The 17,500-nt window shown below is 42.2% G+C and overlaps 1 protein-coding gene across 1 annotated transcript in view; it reads right to left on the reverse strand.

Annotated features, from left to right (window-relative positions):
• Positions 1-17,500, reverse strand: part of lrba (LPS responsive beige-like anchor protein) — a 702,007-nt gene that overhangs the window by 320,580 nt on the left and 363,927 nt on the right. Inside the window, 2 exon segments of the mRNA XM_055158186.1 lie at positions 15,052-15,191; positions 15,193-15,219. Of these exon segments, the coding sequence (XP_055014161.1) occupies positions 15,052-15,191; positions 15,193-15,219 (167 nt within the window).

Consider the following 17,500-nt stretch of genomic DNA (forward strand, 5'->3'; position numbering starts at 1 on the left):
GAGGAGGTGGAGAAGGAGAATAACGGAGAGGAAGAGAAGAATCAGGAGGAAGAAGAGGAGGAGGAGAAGAAGAGGAGGAGAAGAGGAGGAGAAGGAAGAGGTGGAGGAGGTTAGGGGTGAGGATGAAGAGAGAGAGGAGGAGAGGGAAGAGGAGGAAGAGGGAGAGGGGGAGGCAGAGGAGGAAAGGAGAAGGGAGAGGACAAGAGGGGGATGAGGAAGAAGAGGAAAAGAGGAGGAGGAAGAGGAGAAGAACAAGGGGAGCAGCTGCTTATATGAGGGAGAAAGAAGAAAAGAGGAGGAAGAAGGGGGACGAGGAGAAGGAGGAGGAGGAAGAAGAGGGGGAAGAAGAGGAGAAGAAGCAAGGGGAGGAGAGAGGAGGAAGAGCAACAGAAAACAGCTGCTTATATGAGGGAGGAGGAGAAAGAAGAAAGGGAGGAAGAGGAGGAAGGAGGAATAGAAAGAGGAGGAAGAAGGAGGAGGAGGAGGAGGAAGAGCCAGAGAAATTGAGCTGCTTACGTGAGGGAAGAAGAGGAAACGAGGAGAAAGAAGATGAGAAGGAGGAGAAGGAAGAGGAGGAGGAGGAAGAATAGTTGGTGGAAGATGAGGAGGAAAAGAGGAGGAAGATGAAGAGAAGAAGAAGAAGAAGAAAGAAGAAGAGTAGTTTGATATTTTTTGCGTGTTTTTTTTCCATGAGCTTTCAGACACTTTTCAAACTTTTCTGGTTATTATAAACGCGCACACCGTGTTTCCGTTGCATCCGCTGAACATTCCGCCATAAACACACACACAGAACACCCCCCCCACACACACACACACACCACACACACCCTCGGGCCCGACGTGACTGCAGAGCGTCAGGAAAACCCCAAAATAGTCTCGCGGGTTTTGACTCCTCCGTGTAAATAACGCAGACGGAGTTTTTTTTTTTTTCCACAGGTTCGTTCGCTCCCAATCCGACGCAGGATTGTTTCACGGCGGCGCGGGAGTCGTCCGGAGAAGACGAAGCACAGGAACAAACGCTGGATAAACCTCCGGACTTCAAAAAAGATCGGCCACAAATCCACGGAGAGCGATGTTTACTCCACAAGTGTAAAAAAAAAAAAAAAAAAAAAAAAAGGAAGTCAGGAAACAGGAGACAATAGAACGCGAGGAAATCTGGAGGCAAACGTAAAACTCAACGTCGCGGTTTCACACGCAGAATTATTTTTATTATTATGAGTTGGACTGGGCGGAGGTTTTTTTTTAGTCGTTTAGTCGATTAATCGGTTAATCGTTTAGTTTAGATTGACAGATTCATGTGGAAACAACAGCAGAAAAAAGGAGGAGGAAACGAGCTGAAGGTTTGGTGTTTTTTTGGTGTATTTATTTGTGAAAATGCAGATTGACTCAGATACACAGAGACACTACAACATAGTTTAGAGTTATTTGTAGAGGTAGTAGTAGTAGTAGTAGTAGTAGTAGTAGTAGTAGTAATATTGGTAGTAGTGTTAGTATCACTAGTATTAATATTAGTATTAGTAATAGTTGTAGTAGTAGTAGTACATGTAGTAGTAGTAGTAGTAGTAGTAGTAGTAGTAGTAGTAGTAGGCAGTAGTGTTAGTATCACTAGCATTAATATTAGTATTAGTAATAGTTGTAGTAGTAGTAGTAGTAGTACTAGTAGTAGTAGTAGTAGTAGTAGTTGAAGTAGCAGTAATAGAAGTGCAATAATAGTGTAATAGTAGCAGTAGTACTCATAGTAGTATCAGTAGTAGTAGTTGTAGTACTACTACTACTACTAGTAGAAGCAGCAGTAGTTGTAGTAGTACTACTAGTAGTAGTAATAGCAGTGCTGTAGTAGTAGTAGATAGCAGTAGAAATGCTAGTAGTAGTAGTAGATGTATCAGTAGTAGTACTCGTAGTAGTAGTAGTAGATAGAAGTAGCAGTTGTAGAAGCAGTACTAGTAGCAGTAGAATACTAGTAGTAGTACTAGTATTAGTAATAGTAGCAGTAGCAGTAATAGTAGCAGTAGAAATACTAGTAGTAGTAGTAGTAGTAGTAGTAGTAGTAGTAGTAGTAGTAGTAGTAGAAGCAGTAGTAGTATATCTGATAGTAGTACTAGTATTAGTATTAGTAGTAGTAGTAGTAGCAGTAATAGTAGCAGTAGAAATACTAGTAGTAGTAGTAGTAGTAGTAGTAGTAGTAGTAGTAGTAGTAGTAGCAGTATTAGTATATCTGATAGTAGTACTAGTATTAGTAGTAGTAGTAGTAGTAGTAGTAGTAGTAGTAGTAGTAGTAGTACTAGTAGTAGTAGCAGTAGTAGTATATCTGATAGTAGTACTAGTATTAGTAGTAGTAGTAGCAGTAATAGTACTAATAGTATTAGTAGTAGTAGTAGTATATGTTATTCTGAAGAGTTCCCATCCTCTCAGCCTTTCCCTCTTCCTCCTCCTCCCGCTGTATCCAGAGTGCAGTAATATTGTACAGTACTGTATTAGTACTGTAGTAATAGTAATAGCAGTAGCAGTAGTAGTAGTAGTAGTAGTAGTAGTAGTAGTAGTAGCAGTAGTAGTAGTAGTAGCAGTAGTAGCAGTAGTAGTAGATCCTGTGCTCGTCTCCTCCTCCTCCGCTGTAGTAGTAATATTGTACAGTACTGTATTAGTACTGTAGTAATAGCAGTAGTAGCAGTAGCAGTAGTAGCAGCAGTAGTAGCAGTAGTAGTAGTAGTAGCAGTAGTAGCAGTAGTAGTAGTAGTAGTAGTAGTAGTATATTTGATCCTGTGCTCGTCTCCCTCCTCCTCCCGCTGTATCCAGAGTGCAGTAATATTGTACAGTACTGTATAGTAGTAAAGTATAGCAGTAGTAGTAGTAGTGGTAGTAGTAGTAGTAGTAGTAGTAGTAGTAGTGGTAGTAGTATTAGCAGTAGTAGTAGTAGTAGTAGTAGTAGTAGTGGTAGTAGTAGTAGTAGTAGTAGTAGTATATTTGATCCTGTGCTCGTCTCCCTCCTCCTCCCGCTGTATCCAGAGTGCAGTAATATTGTACAGTACTGTATTAGTACTGTAGTAATAGCAGTAGTAGCAGTAGTAGCAGTAGTAGCAGTAGTAGCAGTAGTAGCAGTAGTAGTAGTAGTAGTAGTAGTAGTAGTATTATATTTGATCCTGTGCTGGTCTCCCTCCTCCTCCCGCTGTATCCGAAGTGCATTTCCATGGTACATTAGTCTTTCTATTCCAGGCCCATAAAGCCGAGACGCGAGGGGGAAAAGATGAGAAGTGGGCGTGTCCTGGGAGACTGGCACTGTCCATCACCCGCTCTCATCTCACCCCGCGCTGCCCCCTTCAGACCGCCGCCGCCGCCGCCGCCCGCCCTCGCTGAGAGATGACTCCTCGCCGCCCGGATCCTCCACGGACGCGCGGGAGGGAGGGAGGGAATTGCGAGGTGGGGGGAAAATGACATCTTGTTTCATTTGTGGGACATATTAGTAGACGGCGAGCCGGGACGCGGCGCACCTGAGTCTCCCGGTGCGGAATTGGACAGGTACGAGGTCCGGAGTGTCCATTTCTCAAACGGGAGACAACGTTTGACAATCAAGGGCGAGAAAAATCACACGTGCCGCCTTTGTCTGTTGAAAGGAGAGCTCCAAGGAAAGGCTGTCACGGGAACACGTTTTGGAAGATTTGCTGTTTATTCAGTCGGAAAATGTCACAATAAAACGAAAATAACGTAAAATTAATACAGAAATTTGATTCTTGTGAGAGTTAAGTCGTGTTATAATGTTAAAAAAACTAATTCTGCTTTAAAAAGAGCATGTAAACACTTAATTCCTATTGAAAATGATTGTTCGGAATTAAACGAAATTCCGAAGTAAGTGGGTGGTTTATTCCGATTTTAAAGCCAAATTAATTTATTCCTGGATCATGTAAACTTTTATTCTTCTTAAAAATAATCCCGGTCGTTCAGTTCATGCTGGTTGGGTCGGAATCCTGACGATCCGGCTCCACCAGTCGTGTCTTCGGACTTTCCTCCACGTCTCTTTGGATTTGTGAGCGGGATGTGGGAGTGGGCTGAGGTCGAGCAGTCGTTGACTCAGTTTGTCTTCTTCCTCCTTCTCCGACACTCTTCCATGATGAGAGAATCCTCCAGCCGCTGCGCAATTATCATCAGAACGACTGCGGGAAAAAGTTTGCATCGTGTTTGTGTCCGTGGAGTAACGACAAACTGAGATGACAGAAAAGCCGGGAGCAGCTGAAGTTTGTGTTTTCTTCCGGTCGACGTAAATATGTTCGCGTCTCTGTCCAATCAGAACCTTCCCCACCCCCAGACGCTGAACGGAATTAAATAAAGATGATTTAACGTGTTTTACATGTAAACCTCAGTTCGGAATTATTATTTTCATGTAAACTCCAAGGAGAATAATTTAATTCCAAACTATTTAATTCAAAACAATCAATTTGGAATAAAAAACGAACAAACATGTAAACGTGGCCATTGTGAGTTGTGAGTTAACACCTCCTTTTACCTTTAGTTCACTTGAGATTAGTAATTCCAGGTCTGAAATCGTCCAAATGATTCTAGTTTTAAAAAGTTTGAGTTTAAAAACACACTCGACCTTGTGTTTTCTGTTCGAGAAAACAACTCAGCCTAAACATGCAGGGTTGGTGTGTTAAAAGGTGCATTGTGTAACTTTTTTCGGGGGAAGGTCCATCAAAAGCTTTTCTCCATGGAGAGTTAGAATATCCATCCGACTAGGAGTTTCGAGGACGTTGTCTAGCAACACGCACTGACACGCCCTTTTTCCTCGGACAGCGGAACTCAGAGGAACTCAGAAGGAACTTAAAGGAACTTAAAGGAACTTAAAGGAGACCAGGGAGGATTCCGAGACAGAATCCAAGACGGTTGTGCCCAGTGTCACTTTTAAGTATGAAGTATTTTCATTGTGTTTGGAGCTTTGGTGCTTTAAATGACATTTTCAGTCACTCACATTACTGCAGTACTTTACTGCGTCTGTATCCTGTGGGTTTGGTAGTATTACTGCAGTACTTTACTGCGTCTGTATCCTGTGGGTTTGGTAGTATTACTGCAGTACTTTACTGCGTCTGTATCTCTGTGGGTTTGGTAGTATTACTGCAGTACTTTACTGCATCTGTATCTCTGCCTGTGGGTTTGGTAGTATTACTGCAGTACTTTACTGCATCTGTATCTCTGCCTGTGGGTTTGGTAGTATTACTGCAGTACTTTACTGCATCTGTATCTCTGCCTGTGGGTTTGGTAGTATTAGTTTTCCTTTTTTTTTTTCTGGGGACCCATAATTTAAAAGTCACAAATCTTCGTGACCCAAGTCAATAGATATTTACTCATAAACCACAAAATAAAGGTGGATTTGATCATTACTGAACATTAATGAGGACATTTTCTTGTTGCATCAGTGTATCAGTAATCAGTGGTTTCAGATGTATGTAGATGTATATTACAGACCTAAAAATCTCCCAAAATCTGGGGAAAGAAAATGTGGGAAACAGTGCCAGACTTGTTTTAAACGGGTGTTGCTAAACGTCCTGAGAGTCTCTAACAGAAGATAAACATCAACAATAACAGCTTTCCATGTTTTTCTCCAAGTCGGACATGTGAAACTGGAACTAGGACGTTAACTATGTCCATTCTTACACACACGGTCTACGCGCGAAACTTAATGAAACGCTTGAAGTGCGAACGTGACGTCATGTCCGAAATCCGAGTGAGGATCTCGGACGGATGGACTGTAGCTTTTGTCTGGAGCCTTTCACGGTCTGGTGTTAAACCGTTCTGTCTTCTGTAACACGGGCCCTTTAAAAGTCCATGTTGGGAGAAAAAGGTTTGGATGCTGTGAAGTGAAATCAGCCAACACCTCTGTCCTCCGGGGGACAGGCGGCGGTAAGCTGGATATTAAGACACAAATTGCGCGGAGTCGGGCGGCGCGGCGTCACCAGATATTACACTCCTGTTGTGAAGGAAACAACGAGTCCCATCAGCGCGTTGAGAGGATAATATTTTCATTTTCAGACTTCTTATTGAATGGGGAATACCGGAGCTTTGGTCTGGAGCTTTACGGCGCGTGAGCAGACAGGCCTGGGATGGGCTGGGACTCGTTTTATTCCCAGTAACAAAGGTCTGAACGGTGCAGAGTTGTATTGTCTTTGTGTTACAGGAATGGATTTTCACAGATGGGGAAACATATGATTGTGTCTGTGTGGTTTCCATAAAATCCTAAGATTAGAAAATACTTTAAAGGTCCCATGTTACACTATTTTCTGATCTGTTATAATCCTGGAGATGTGTTTTTGTTTCATTCACACATTTAAAACACAAACCCTGAGTATTTAGAATAAGAGTTTGTGTTTTTAAACTCCCTACACCTTCACTAGAATCATGTAGAAATTGGGGAAAAGATAAATATAGAGAGTTTTGCGTGTGTTTTTCGGTAGGTTACGTCACGTTAAAAACACAAATATGTCTTAAAATAATAACTCCAGTGACATATGAATATATATAAATACATAAATATATATAATACTCATACTACTAGTTTATTTCGGTCGAATACGTCAAGCAGCTCGTCCAAGCTACTTCATCAACTTTTTGAGGTCTTCTTCAGTTTCAGAACTGGACCTCAACCTGGACCTGGACCTGGACCTGGACGAGGACCAAACCAAGATCAGGGCCAGGACCAGAATCAAGACCAGGACCACGAACAAGACCAAGAGCCATACCAATACCAGGCCCAAGACAGGACTAAGAGACAAGGATCAGGACCAAAACCAGACCAGGGGCCAGAGACCAGGACCCAGAGACCGGGACCCAGAGACCAGGATCCAGAGACCAGGATTCAGAGACCAGGACCAAGACCAGACCAGGGGCCAGAGACCAAGACCCACAGACCAGGGAACAGAGACTAGGACCCAGAAACCAGGACCCAGAGACCAGGTCCAAGAGACAAGGACCAAGACCAAGAGCAGGGGCTAGAGACCAGAATCCAGAGACCAGGACCAAGACCAGCGGAGGGGCCAGAGACCAGGACCAAGACCAGACCAGTGACCGGAGACCAGGACCCAGAAACCGGAATCCAGAGACCAGGTCCAAGAGACAAGGACCAAGACCAAGACCAGGGGCTAGAGACCAGAACCCAGAGACCAGGACCAAGACCAGCGGAGGGGCCAGAGACCAGGACACAGAGACTAGGACCCAGAGACTAGGACCCGGAGACTAGGACCCAGAGACCAGGACCCAGAAGACCAGGACCAGAGACCAAGGACCAAGACAGAGACCAGGACCCAGAGACCAAGACCCAGAGACTAAGACCCAGAGACTAGGACCCAGAGACCAAGACCCAGAGACCAGGACCCAGAGACAAGGACCAAGACCAGGACCCAGAGACTAGGACCCAGAGACCAAGACCCAGAGACTAGGACCCAGAGACCAAGACCCAGAGACCAAGACCCAGAGACCAGGACCCAGAGACAAGGACCAAGACCAGAGACCCAGAGACCAAGACCCAGAGACCAGAGGACCCAGAGACAAAGACCAAGACCAGAGACCCAGAGACCAGACCCAGAGACCAGACCCAGAGACTAGGACCCAGAGACCAGAGACCCAGAGACCAAGACCAGAGACCAGAGACCAGAGACCCCCAGAGACCAAGGACCCAGAGACTAAGACCCAGAGACCCAGAGACCCAGAGACAAGGACCAAGACCAGAGACCCAGAGACCCAGAGACCCAGAGACCAGAGACCCAGAGACCCAGAGACCAGAGACCCAGAGACCAAGACCCAGATACCAGGACCCAGATACCAGGACCAAGACCAGGACCCAGAGATTATCTTTATTTAAAGTTGCACTGTGTAACTTTTCTGGTGGAGCGTCTGTTAAACACATTTCTCCATGGAGATGTTTTGTTTGCTTTGTCTGGAATGTTTCTCAGTATGACATTAAACCTTTTTATCTTTATGAAACCCAAACCAGACCAAGTTACAGCTCAGATCTGTGGAGAGGCGACCCCGCTCACAGTCAGAACGCCCGTTTTTCTCTGTATTTTTGAGCTATAAAACCACCTGTGATTGACTAAACGTAAAGTAAATCTATGGAACATTCCAGACGGACCAGTGATGTATCCATAGAAAAAAGCAAATGACAAACCTCCCCAGCCGAAAAGTTCCACAGTGCACCTTTACCCAATTTGAATTTTTATAGCAGGCTTATTTCATGTTTTACGATTTTAATAAAAGTGAGTGTTCGCTCTGAGTTACCGTGAGCGAGGTAGCGTGCTGCGCTCAGAGCCTACAGCTTATTTGTATTCGACCAACCATCCTCCCCGGTTTTACTCTCGCCCCAGATGTTTCTCCCGTGCCCGCGTTGCCAGGGCTCCCTCGCGACGCCGCACCACCTGACCTTCACAGTAATTGACCGAAAATATTGATGTAATGGCACAAGTCTGATTGTGATTTATTAAAAGCGCGCTGCACTCCGAGGCGCGGTGCCAACAGCTCCCTGCGCCCATCGCCCGCCATTAGGAAAACCATCAATACCGCGGCAGCATAAAGGCGAGCTAATGGGGGGACCGCTCTGGCACGCACATCTCCACGGCACAGAGCTCAGAGCGGGGAGAACGCGGGAGGAACGCAGCGGCGAGGAGGAAAGAAAAGAGGAAGAAATGGGATCGGATTGATAGAAAAACAAAAAAAAGATGGAAGAAATTAGATCGGGTTAATAAAAATGTTTTGAAAAGGGAAGAAATGAGGCTGGATAAATACAAAATAAAATATATACACAACACTAGTGTTGTAGTACTCCAGACCGGTCTTGGCACCGAGACCGTTTTTTTGTGGTCTTGGTCTCGTCTCAGACTCGACCACGCTCTGACTTGGTCTTGTCTCGGTCTTGAACGCACTCGGACTCGGTCTTGACTCAGTCTTGAAGGCGCTCAAACTCGGACTCTCGGTCTTGACTCGGTCTTGAACGCAGGTCAAACTTGGTCTTGTCTCAGTCTTAAAGGTGCTCAAACTTGGTCTTGTCTCGGTCTTGAAGGTGCTCGGACTCGGTCTTGACTCGGTCTTGAACGTGGTCAAACTTGGTCTTGTCTCGGTCTTCAAGGCACTCGGACTTGGTCTTGTCTCGGTCTTGAAGGAGCTTGGACTCGGTCTTGTCTCGGTCTTGAAGGTGCTCGGACTCGGTCTCGTCTCGGTCTTGAACGCGCTCTGGACTCGGTCTTGACTCGGTCTTGAACGCGCTCGGACTCGGTCTTGAATGCGCTCAAACTTGGTCTTGTCTCAGTCTTAAAGGCGCTCAAACTTGGTCTTGTCTCGGTCTTGAAGGCGCTCGGACTCGGTCTTGACTCAGTCTTGAAGGAGCTTGGACTCAGTCTTGTCTCGGTCTTGAAGGCACTCAGATTTGGTCTTGTCTCAGTCTTGAACGCACTCGGACTCGGTCTTGACTCGGTCTTGAATGCGCTCAAACTTGGTCTTGTCTCGGTCTTGAAGGTGCTTGGACTCGGTCTTGACTCAGTCTTGAAGGCACTCAGATTTGGTCTTGTCTCAGTCTTGAACGCACTCGGACCCGGTCTTGAATGCGCTCAAACTTGGTCTTGTCTCGGTCTTGAAGGCGCTCGGACTCGGTCTCGTCTCGGTCTTGAAGGCGCTCGGACTCGGTCTTGACTCGGTCTTGAATGCGCTCAAACTTGGTCTTGTCTCGGTCTTGAAGGCGCTCGGACTCGGTCTTGTCTCGTGTTGAACGCACTCGGACTCTATCTTGAAGGGCTCTCAGCTCGTCTCATGTTGAAGGCTTGGACTTGGTCTTGTCTCGGTCTTGAAGGCGCTCAACTCGGTCTCTCGGTCTTGAAGGCGCTCGGACTTGGCCTTGTCTCGGTCTTGAAGGCGCTCAGACTCGGTCTTCTCGGTCTTGAAGGCGCTCGGACTCTCTCGGTTTGAAGGCGCTTGGACTTGGTCTTGTCTCAGTCTTAAAGACGCTCAAACTCGGTCTCATCTCGGTCTTGAAGGCGCTCGGACTTGGCCTTGTCTCGGTCTTGAACGCACTCGGACTCGGTCTTGAACGGGCTTGGACTCGGCCTTGTTTCAGTGTTGAAGGCACTTGGACTTGGTCTTGTCTCGGTCTTGAAGGCGCTCAGACTCGATCTTGTCTCGGTTTCAAGGTCTGACACTCGACGAGTCATAAATGGAGATATATTTATAAAAACATTGATATATATGATCTAAAGTAACTGTAAAATACAAATAAATGTAGAAAATGACAACGCTCGTCTCGGTCTCGACTCTCTGAGGTCTCGGGACCCTGTGGTCTTGGTGCAGTCTTGACTACAACACTAATATACACACTCACTTTCTCATTGAGTGTTTTTTTTGTTTTTGTTTTTGTTATATATGTTTAAGTATGAAGAAGTACTCAATTTAGTTCATTTCTAGCTCCTATATTACACAAACTCGACTCTTCTGAGCTCATAACAAACAGACCTGGAGTTGTGTTTCGTTTCATTCACACATTTAACACGCAAACTCTACGCATTTAGGCTGAGTTCTTAAGCTAAGACCAGGTAAAGGAAGACCAACCGATAAAAATGAGTCTTAAGAAGTGACTTACATGTTATTACTTTGTCTGTAGTTTTCCAGAATATGATGTTTAACTTATATAAGATGCATTTATTCGATTCTGGGTGTTTTCATTGCTAAAATATACTTTCAAAAACACCTTCTGACTGTCAGTGGGGTCACCTCTTGTTTGCGTAATCCTTTATTATTAGTCTGTACATCTCCAAAGCTCAAAAAATCATCCAAACGATTCTAGTGAAGGTGTATGGAGTTTAAAAACAGAGTGGAGCCCTTCATGTATTACCACGTCATCACTACGTTCAGACTGCAGGGTTTAATACTCAATTGGGATTTTTTTGTGAATTCTGATTTTTTGTGATGTCGAGCACATGTCCAAGTGTTCTGGGTCGCATTTGAAAAAAAAATCAGATCTGTGTTGTTCGGGACTGTCATCAAAAGATCAGATACAGGAGCAAAGAAGCCAAAAACTTTGGATTTGGGTCACTTCAGGCTGCGGTCTGAACACAGCCCGAGTGTTTTCCGTTTGTTAAACATGTGTGAATGAAACAAAACACAACTCCAGGTCTGTTTGCGGTGAGGAAACAACATTCTAACATCGATCAGAAAGTTTGGACGCACCTTCTCATTCAATTTCATGCTTCTTTTTTTACTTAGCGACATAATTCTGTCCATTTTTCTTCATATATTTGATGTTTTCTGCGTGTATTTCAAATGTAGAAAGTAGTAAACATACAGAAAAGAGCAAAAAAACACAAGAGGGTGAGTCCAAACCTTCGCCCGGGCTTGTATATCAGTATTTTGCTCTCTAACATGGCAGTGGTACAGAGCAGTGAGCGAACCCGCGGTGGAAAAGTCCCTGGAGAGTTGGAGTGGGCTAACAAGCATGAGCCACTCACACCATTACACGCCAGCAGCACAAAAAGCATCATTAGGGGGGATCTGCACCGGGCCCTGCTGGAGCTGCTGCTGCTGCTGCTGCCTTTTGGGTCAAACAAACACACAATGGAAGGCTCATTGTTCTGGAGAGAGAGGAGGTCGTTTAAAAAGGATTTCCTCGTGCAAAAAGATGGTGTGTTAACTCGGCGAAAACTGCAACGAAACCTGATTTGAGTGGAAAGACAGAAATTGGAAAAAGGAAAAACTGAAAAATGGGAAGCAGCTTTGGCTACAATCCTGCATATTTACAAGTGTATGTGTTGTTTCTTTTGCATTATCTTGTTTTTTAATGCATCAGCCCGTGAATAAACAAATATAAATACAAAAAAGCATTTTTTTTTCTTAGTTTACCACTTTCAAAACTGAAGAAATCAAATATACGAAGCAAGAGATTTGGATTTATTTAGAAAATTAAAAAAACGCAAATAACTGAACTATTATATATATATATGTTATATTCAAATCCTCAAAGTTTCCACATTTCACAGCTGTGCCTCGAGGTCAATATATAATTTTATTTATTTATTTATTTATTTTTTAATCAAAGACCAGTTTTGAGTTATTTTGAGTTGATTTTTTGATTATTATTGGATAGTGAAAGTAGATCCTGGCACGAGTGTTGGCTCATTAGGAAAATTTCGATGTCTTTTTATACAAAATAATATCTGAATTGTATTAGTACTGACATCTGTTTAAATGAGTAGTAGTACTAGTTTTTGTATTTAACTTTTTCTATTTGTATGTTTTTAACAATAGAACGAGAGACCAAACCACTAGACACAGATTCAGGATTTCTCCAGAATAATACAAGTGTGTGAATTGAGGGTGAAAAGTGGGGACTCCCACTAGTAACTGAACAAGCAGTGACAAGAGTACCATTGGTTTAGTTTTTTGTTTTAGTTTTTTGTCAATAGCTTTCTTTCCTAAAACCCCCAAATCTAAAAATACTTGAGAATTAGCATGTACCTGAATTCTATTATCCTTCCTTCTTTCTCAAACGAGACAGTGAAATCCATCCGAGTTAGTAACTGAAAAGTGGGGACTGCCATTCATCCAAATTTTAGAACTGATTACTGAATGAGCAGTGATGAGAGTACCATTGATTTAGTTTTTTTGTTTATGAATACCTTTTGGATATCCCCAAATCCGTATATATAGGTATGAAACGGTTAGAAATGAAAATGAAAAACTACAAATATAAACACAACAAGATTTTGCATGGACCTGAATTCTATTATCCTCCCTTCTCAAACGAGACAGTAAAATCCATCCCAGTTTGTACTGGAAACGCTTGACGATACACACAGTTATAAGAAAAAAGTGGGGTGAAAAGTGGGGACTGCCATTCAGCAAATTTTTAGAGCTGGTTACTGAACAAACAGTGGTGAGAATACCATTGATTTAGTATTTTGTTTTTTAGCAATAGCTATCCAATGCCCCAAAATGCGTACATAAACGTATAAAATGGTTAGAAACAAAAATGAAACAAATGCTTAAAGCTACACGGAGCTATAAGAAAAAAAGTGGAGTCAAAAGTGGGGACTGCTGTTCGGCAAATTTTTAGAGCTGGTTACAGAACAAACAGTGCTATTGATTTAGTTTTTTTGCTTTTTAGCAGTACTTTTCGGACATCCCAAAACCCGTATATAAACGTATAAAATGGTTAGAAATGAAAATGACAATCTAAAAATATTAACATACTTTAAAATTTGCATGGATGTTAATTAAGAAAAATGTGAGGTGAAAAGTAGGGACTTCAGCCAAATTTTAGAGCTGGTTACTGAAGAGTAGCATTGATTTTGTTTTTTAGCAATGCTTTCTGATGTCCCAAAACCCGTAGATAAACATATAAAATGGTTAGAAATGAAAATGTCAAACCAAAAATATAAAAATACTTGAAAATTTGCATGGACCTGAATTCTATTATCCTTACTACTTAAACAAGACACTAAAATCCATTCGAGTTAGTAAAGGAAACGCTTAAAAATACACAAAGCTATAAGAAAAACGTGAAGTGAAAAGTGGGGACTGCCACTCTGCAAAATTCTAGACCTGGTTATTGAACATTGATTTTGTTTTGTTTTTTTGGTTAGTTTTGTTTTTAGCAATGCGTCCTTAAGTCCCAAAATCCGTACATAAACGTATAAAATGTTTAGAAACGAAAACACTTTTGCATGGACCTGAATTCTATTATCCTTCCTTCCTTCTTTCTTAAACGAGACACTAAAATCCATTCGAGTTCATAACAAAAACACTTAAAAATACACACAGCTATAAGAAAAACGTGAGGTGAAAAGTGGGGACCATCCCTAAGTAAAATTTTAGAGATGGTTATTGAACATTGATTTAGTTTAGTTTTTTTTGTTAGTTTTTTTAGCAATGCTTTTTGATGTCCCATGACCCGTTCATAAACGTATAAAATGTTTTGAAACAAAAACACTTTTGCATGGACCTGAATTCTATTATCCTTCCTTCTTTTTTAAACGAGACACTAAAATCCATTCCAGTTCGTAACGGAAACGCTTAAAGATACACACAGCTATAAGAAAAACGTGAAGTGAAAAGTGGGGACCAACCCTCAGCAAAATTTTAGAGATGGTTATTGAACATTGATTTAGTTTTTGTTTGTTTTTTTGTTAGTTTAGTTTTTTTTAGCAATGCGTCCTTAAGTCCCAAAATCCGTACATAAACGTATAAAATGTTTAGAAACGAAAACACTTTAGCATGGACCTGAATTCTATTATCCTTCCTTCTTTCTTAAACGAGACACTAAAATCCATTCGAGTTCGTAACGGAAACGCTTAAAGAATACACACAGCTATAAGAAAAACGTGAGGTGAAAAGTGGGGACTGCCACTCTACAAAATTCTAGACCCTGGTTATTGAACATTGATTTTGTTTTGTTTTTTGATAGTTTGTTTTTAGCAATGCTTTCTGATGTCCCATGACCAGTACATAAACGTATAAAATGTTTAGAAATGAAAACAACTTTTGCATGGACCTGAATTCTATTATCCTTCTTTCTTTCTTAAACAAGACACTAAAATGCATTCAAGTTCGTAACGGAAACGCTTAAGAATACACACAGTTATAAGAAAAACTTGGAAGTGAAAAGTGGGGACCATCCCTAAGTAGAATTTTAGAGATGGTTATTGAACATTGATTTTGTTTTTTTTTTGTTAGTTTTTTTTTTTTTAGCAATGCTTTCTGAAGTCCTAAATCCGTACATAAACGTATAAAATGTTTAGAAACGAAAACACTTTTGCGTGGACCTGAATTCTATTATCCTTCCTTCTTTCTTTCTTAAACGAGACAGTGAAATCCATCCCAGTTAGTAATGGAAACGCTTAAAGCTACACAGAGCTGCAAGAAAAATAACCTTTCCTCTTCACAATCCGCTGCGTCGGAGTGATAGAAGAGACAGTTTGCTGCTTAATAATTAAACGTCCTTGGATTGACAGATGAGGGGGGGGGTGTCGTTACGGGCGTCGCGGCCGGTGCGACATTAGGACCTCATTCGTCTCGGGGTGATGTTTTGAGTCTTACCTCTTGGCGGAGCTGCCCCAGGCCCCGTGTTTGTCCGTGAGGATGTTGACGATCTTCTGGATGAGCTGCGTGGAGGTCACGTGGTCGCGGTATTTGGCGGCGCGGATCAGGTGGTCGCACATTTTCTCCTCCTCGCGCTTTCTCGGCCGAGTACTGGGCGCAGTGGGACTGAAAAGAGAAAGTGAAAGTGAAAGAGTTAAGGGTGAGAGTTTAAAATGTACAAATAATGGGCTGATCTGAAAATGGTATTGGTAAATATTCTGCACATCTGTAATGAAAAGTACTCAGACCAGTGTAGACAGTATTAATATGTTTTACTACTACTACTACTAGTGCTGCTACCGCTACTACTGTTACTACTGCTACTACTACCACTACCACTACCGCTAGTCCTACTACTACCACTACTACTACTACCCTTATTACTACTACTACTGCTGCTGCTAGTACTACTACAGCTACGAGTGCTACTACTGCTACTGCTAGTCCTACTGCTACTACCCTACTACTACTACAACTACTACTACTACTTACTACCACTACTACTACTACTACTACTACTACGCTACTACTACTACTACTACTACTACCTACTACACTACTACTACTACTACTACTACTACACTACCACTACTACTACTACTACTACTACTACTCTACTACTACTACTACTACTACTACTACTACTACTACCACCCTACTACTACTACTACTACTACCTACTACTACTACTACTACTACTACTACTACTACCACCTACTACTACTACTACTACTACTACTACTACTACCTACTACTACTACTACCTACCTACTACTACTACTACTACTACTTACTACCCACCCCTACTACTACTACTACCACCCTACTACCCTACTACTACTACTACCACCTACTACTACCACTACTACTACTACTACTACTACTACCTACTACCACTACTACTACTACTACTACCCCTACTACTACTACTACTACACCACCTACTACCACTACCTACTACTACTACCACTACTACTACTACTACTACCACCCCTACTACCCCTACTACCCTACTACTACTACTACTACTACTACTACTACTACTACTACTACTACTACTACTACTACTACTACTACCACCTACTACTACTACTACTACTACTACTACTACTACTACCCCTACTACTACTACTACCACCCTACTACTACTACTACTACTACTACCCTACTACTACTACTACCCTACTACTACCTACTACCCTACTACTACTACTACTACTACTACTACTACTACTACTACTACTACTACTACTACTACTACTACTACTACTACTACTACTACTACTACTACTACTACTACTACTACTACTACTACTACTACTACTACTACTACTCTACTACTACTACTACTACCCTACTACTACTACTACTACTACTACTACTACTACTACTACTACTACTACTACTAGTAATAATAATGCTTCTATGGCGTTAAACTGCGCAGAAACAAAGTGAAGTGTTTTTGTGAATGAGTTTCTCAGACGTGACGAGACACAAACAGGAGGAAGCACAGACACAAGCTGCAGCTCGTCCACCGCAGAAACTCAAACACGAGCCCGAGCCAAATGAAAAGGGTCATTTCAGTCGCGGTGTCACGGTGATTAATAACAGTGGACACGTATGCGCTAATGCCCCGCGGCACACGAATCACACGATACCCACAATGCACTGGGAGCACATTTTTCTCTGTCCAAATATGTTATCGGAATGAGCCTTTGAACTCCACAGAGAAGGCCAAAGTAAAACACCTTCTGAGGGGACGGCTTTAATTTAAAACAGCATGTGGATTTCCATATCGCTTTCAAACGCACCACGCTTTTCTCCAGTTTAAGGTGAGAAACTAAACACGTCTTCAATCTTCGGGTTTTGTTGTCTTTTTTTTTTTTTTTTTTTTTGCGTTCTAACATGTTATAATGTTTCCTCATCGAAAACATGTCTGAAGAGGTTTGATGTTGATGTCATCCGTGCATGTTTGAGTAATCTTGTGATCTCTCCCAGGCCCGATTCAAACCCTCCTTAAGGTTAGCTGTAAGATTCCGTACGAGGCTCCGCCCACAAGCTTACACCATCCATGCTCCCGAACGACAATTCTACATGAATATACAAAAACATGACACAAAACAGTGCACTACAACTTAACTTTTTTCATTAGCAAAATGCATGCTGATTGTGTTGTCATAGTGCCCTGAAGGGGGAGTGACTTAACATGGGGAGCAAAACAAGGAGAAGCAAAAACCAAAGTGAAATTTATAAAACACGTTAAAACGTTTTCAAGAATATGAAAGGTGACATGGTGACCTAATTATGTTTTAATGGTATATGTTATATGTATGTTCTATAATAAATATGTAATGTTATATAACAGCACAATTTACACAGAAGAAACACATTTTTCCAATATGATTTT

The sequence above is a fragment of the Boleophthalmus pectinirostris genome, unplaced genomic scaffold (genome assembly GCF_026225935.1).
Source record: "Boleophthalmus pectinirostris isolate CB_2022bp ecotype Guang Dong unplaced genomic scaffold, ASM2622593v1 HiC_scaffold_22, whole genome shotgun sequence".
Taxonomy (NCBI): domain Eukaryota; kingdom Metazoa; phylum Chordata; class Actinopteri; order Gobiiformes; family Gobiidae; genus Boleophthalmus; species Boleophthalmus pectinirostris.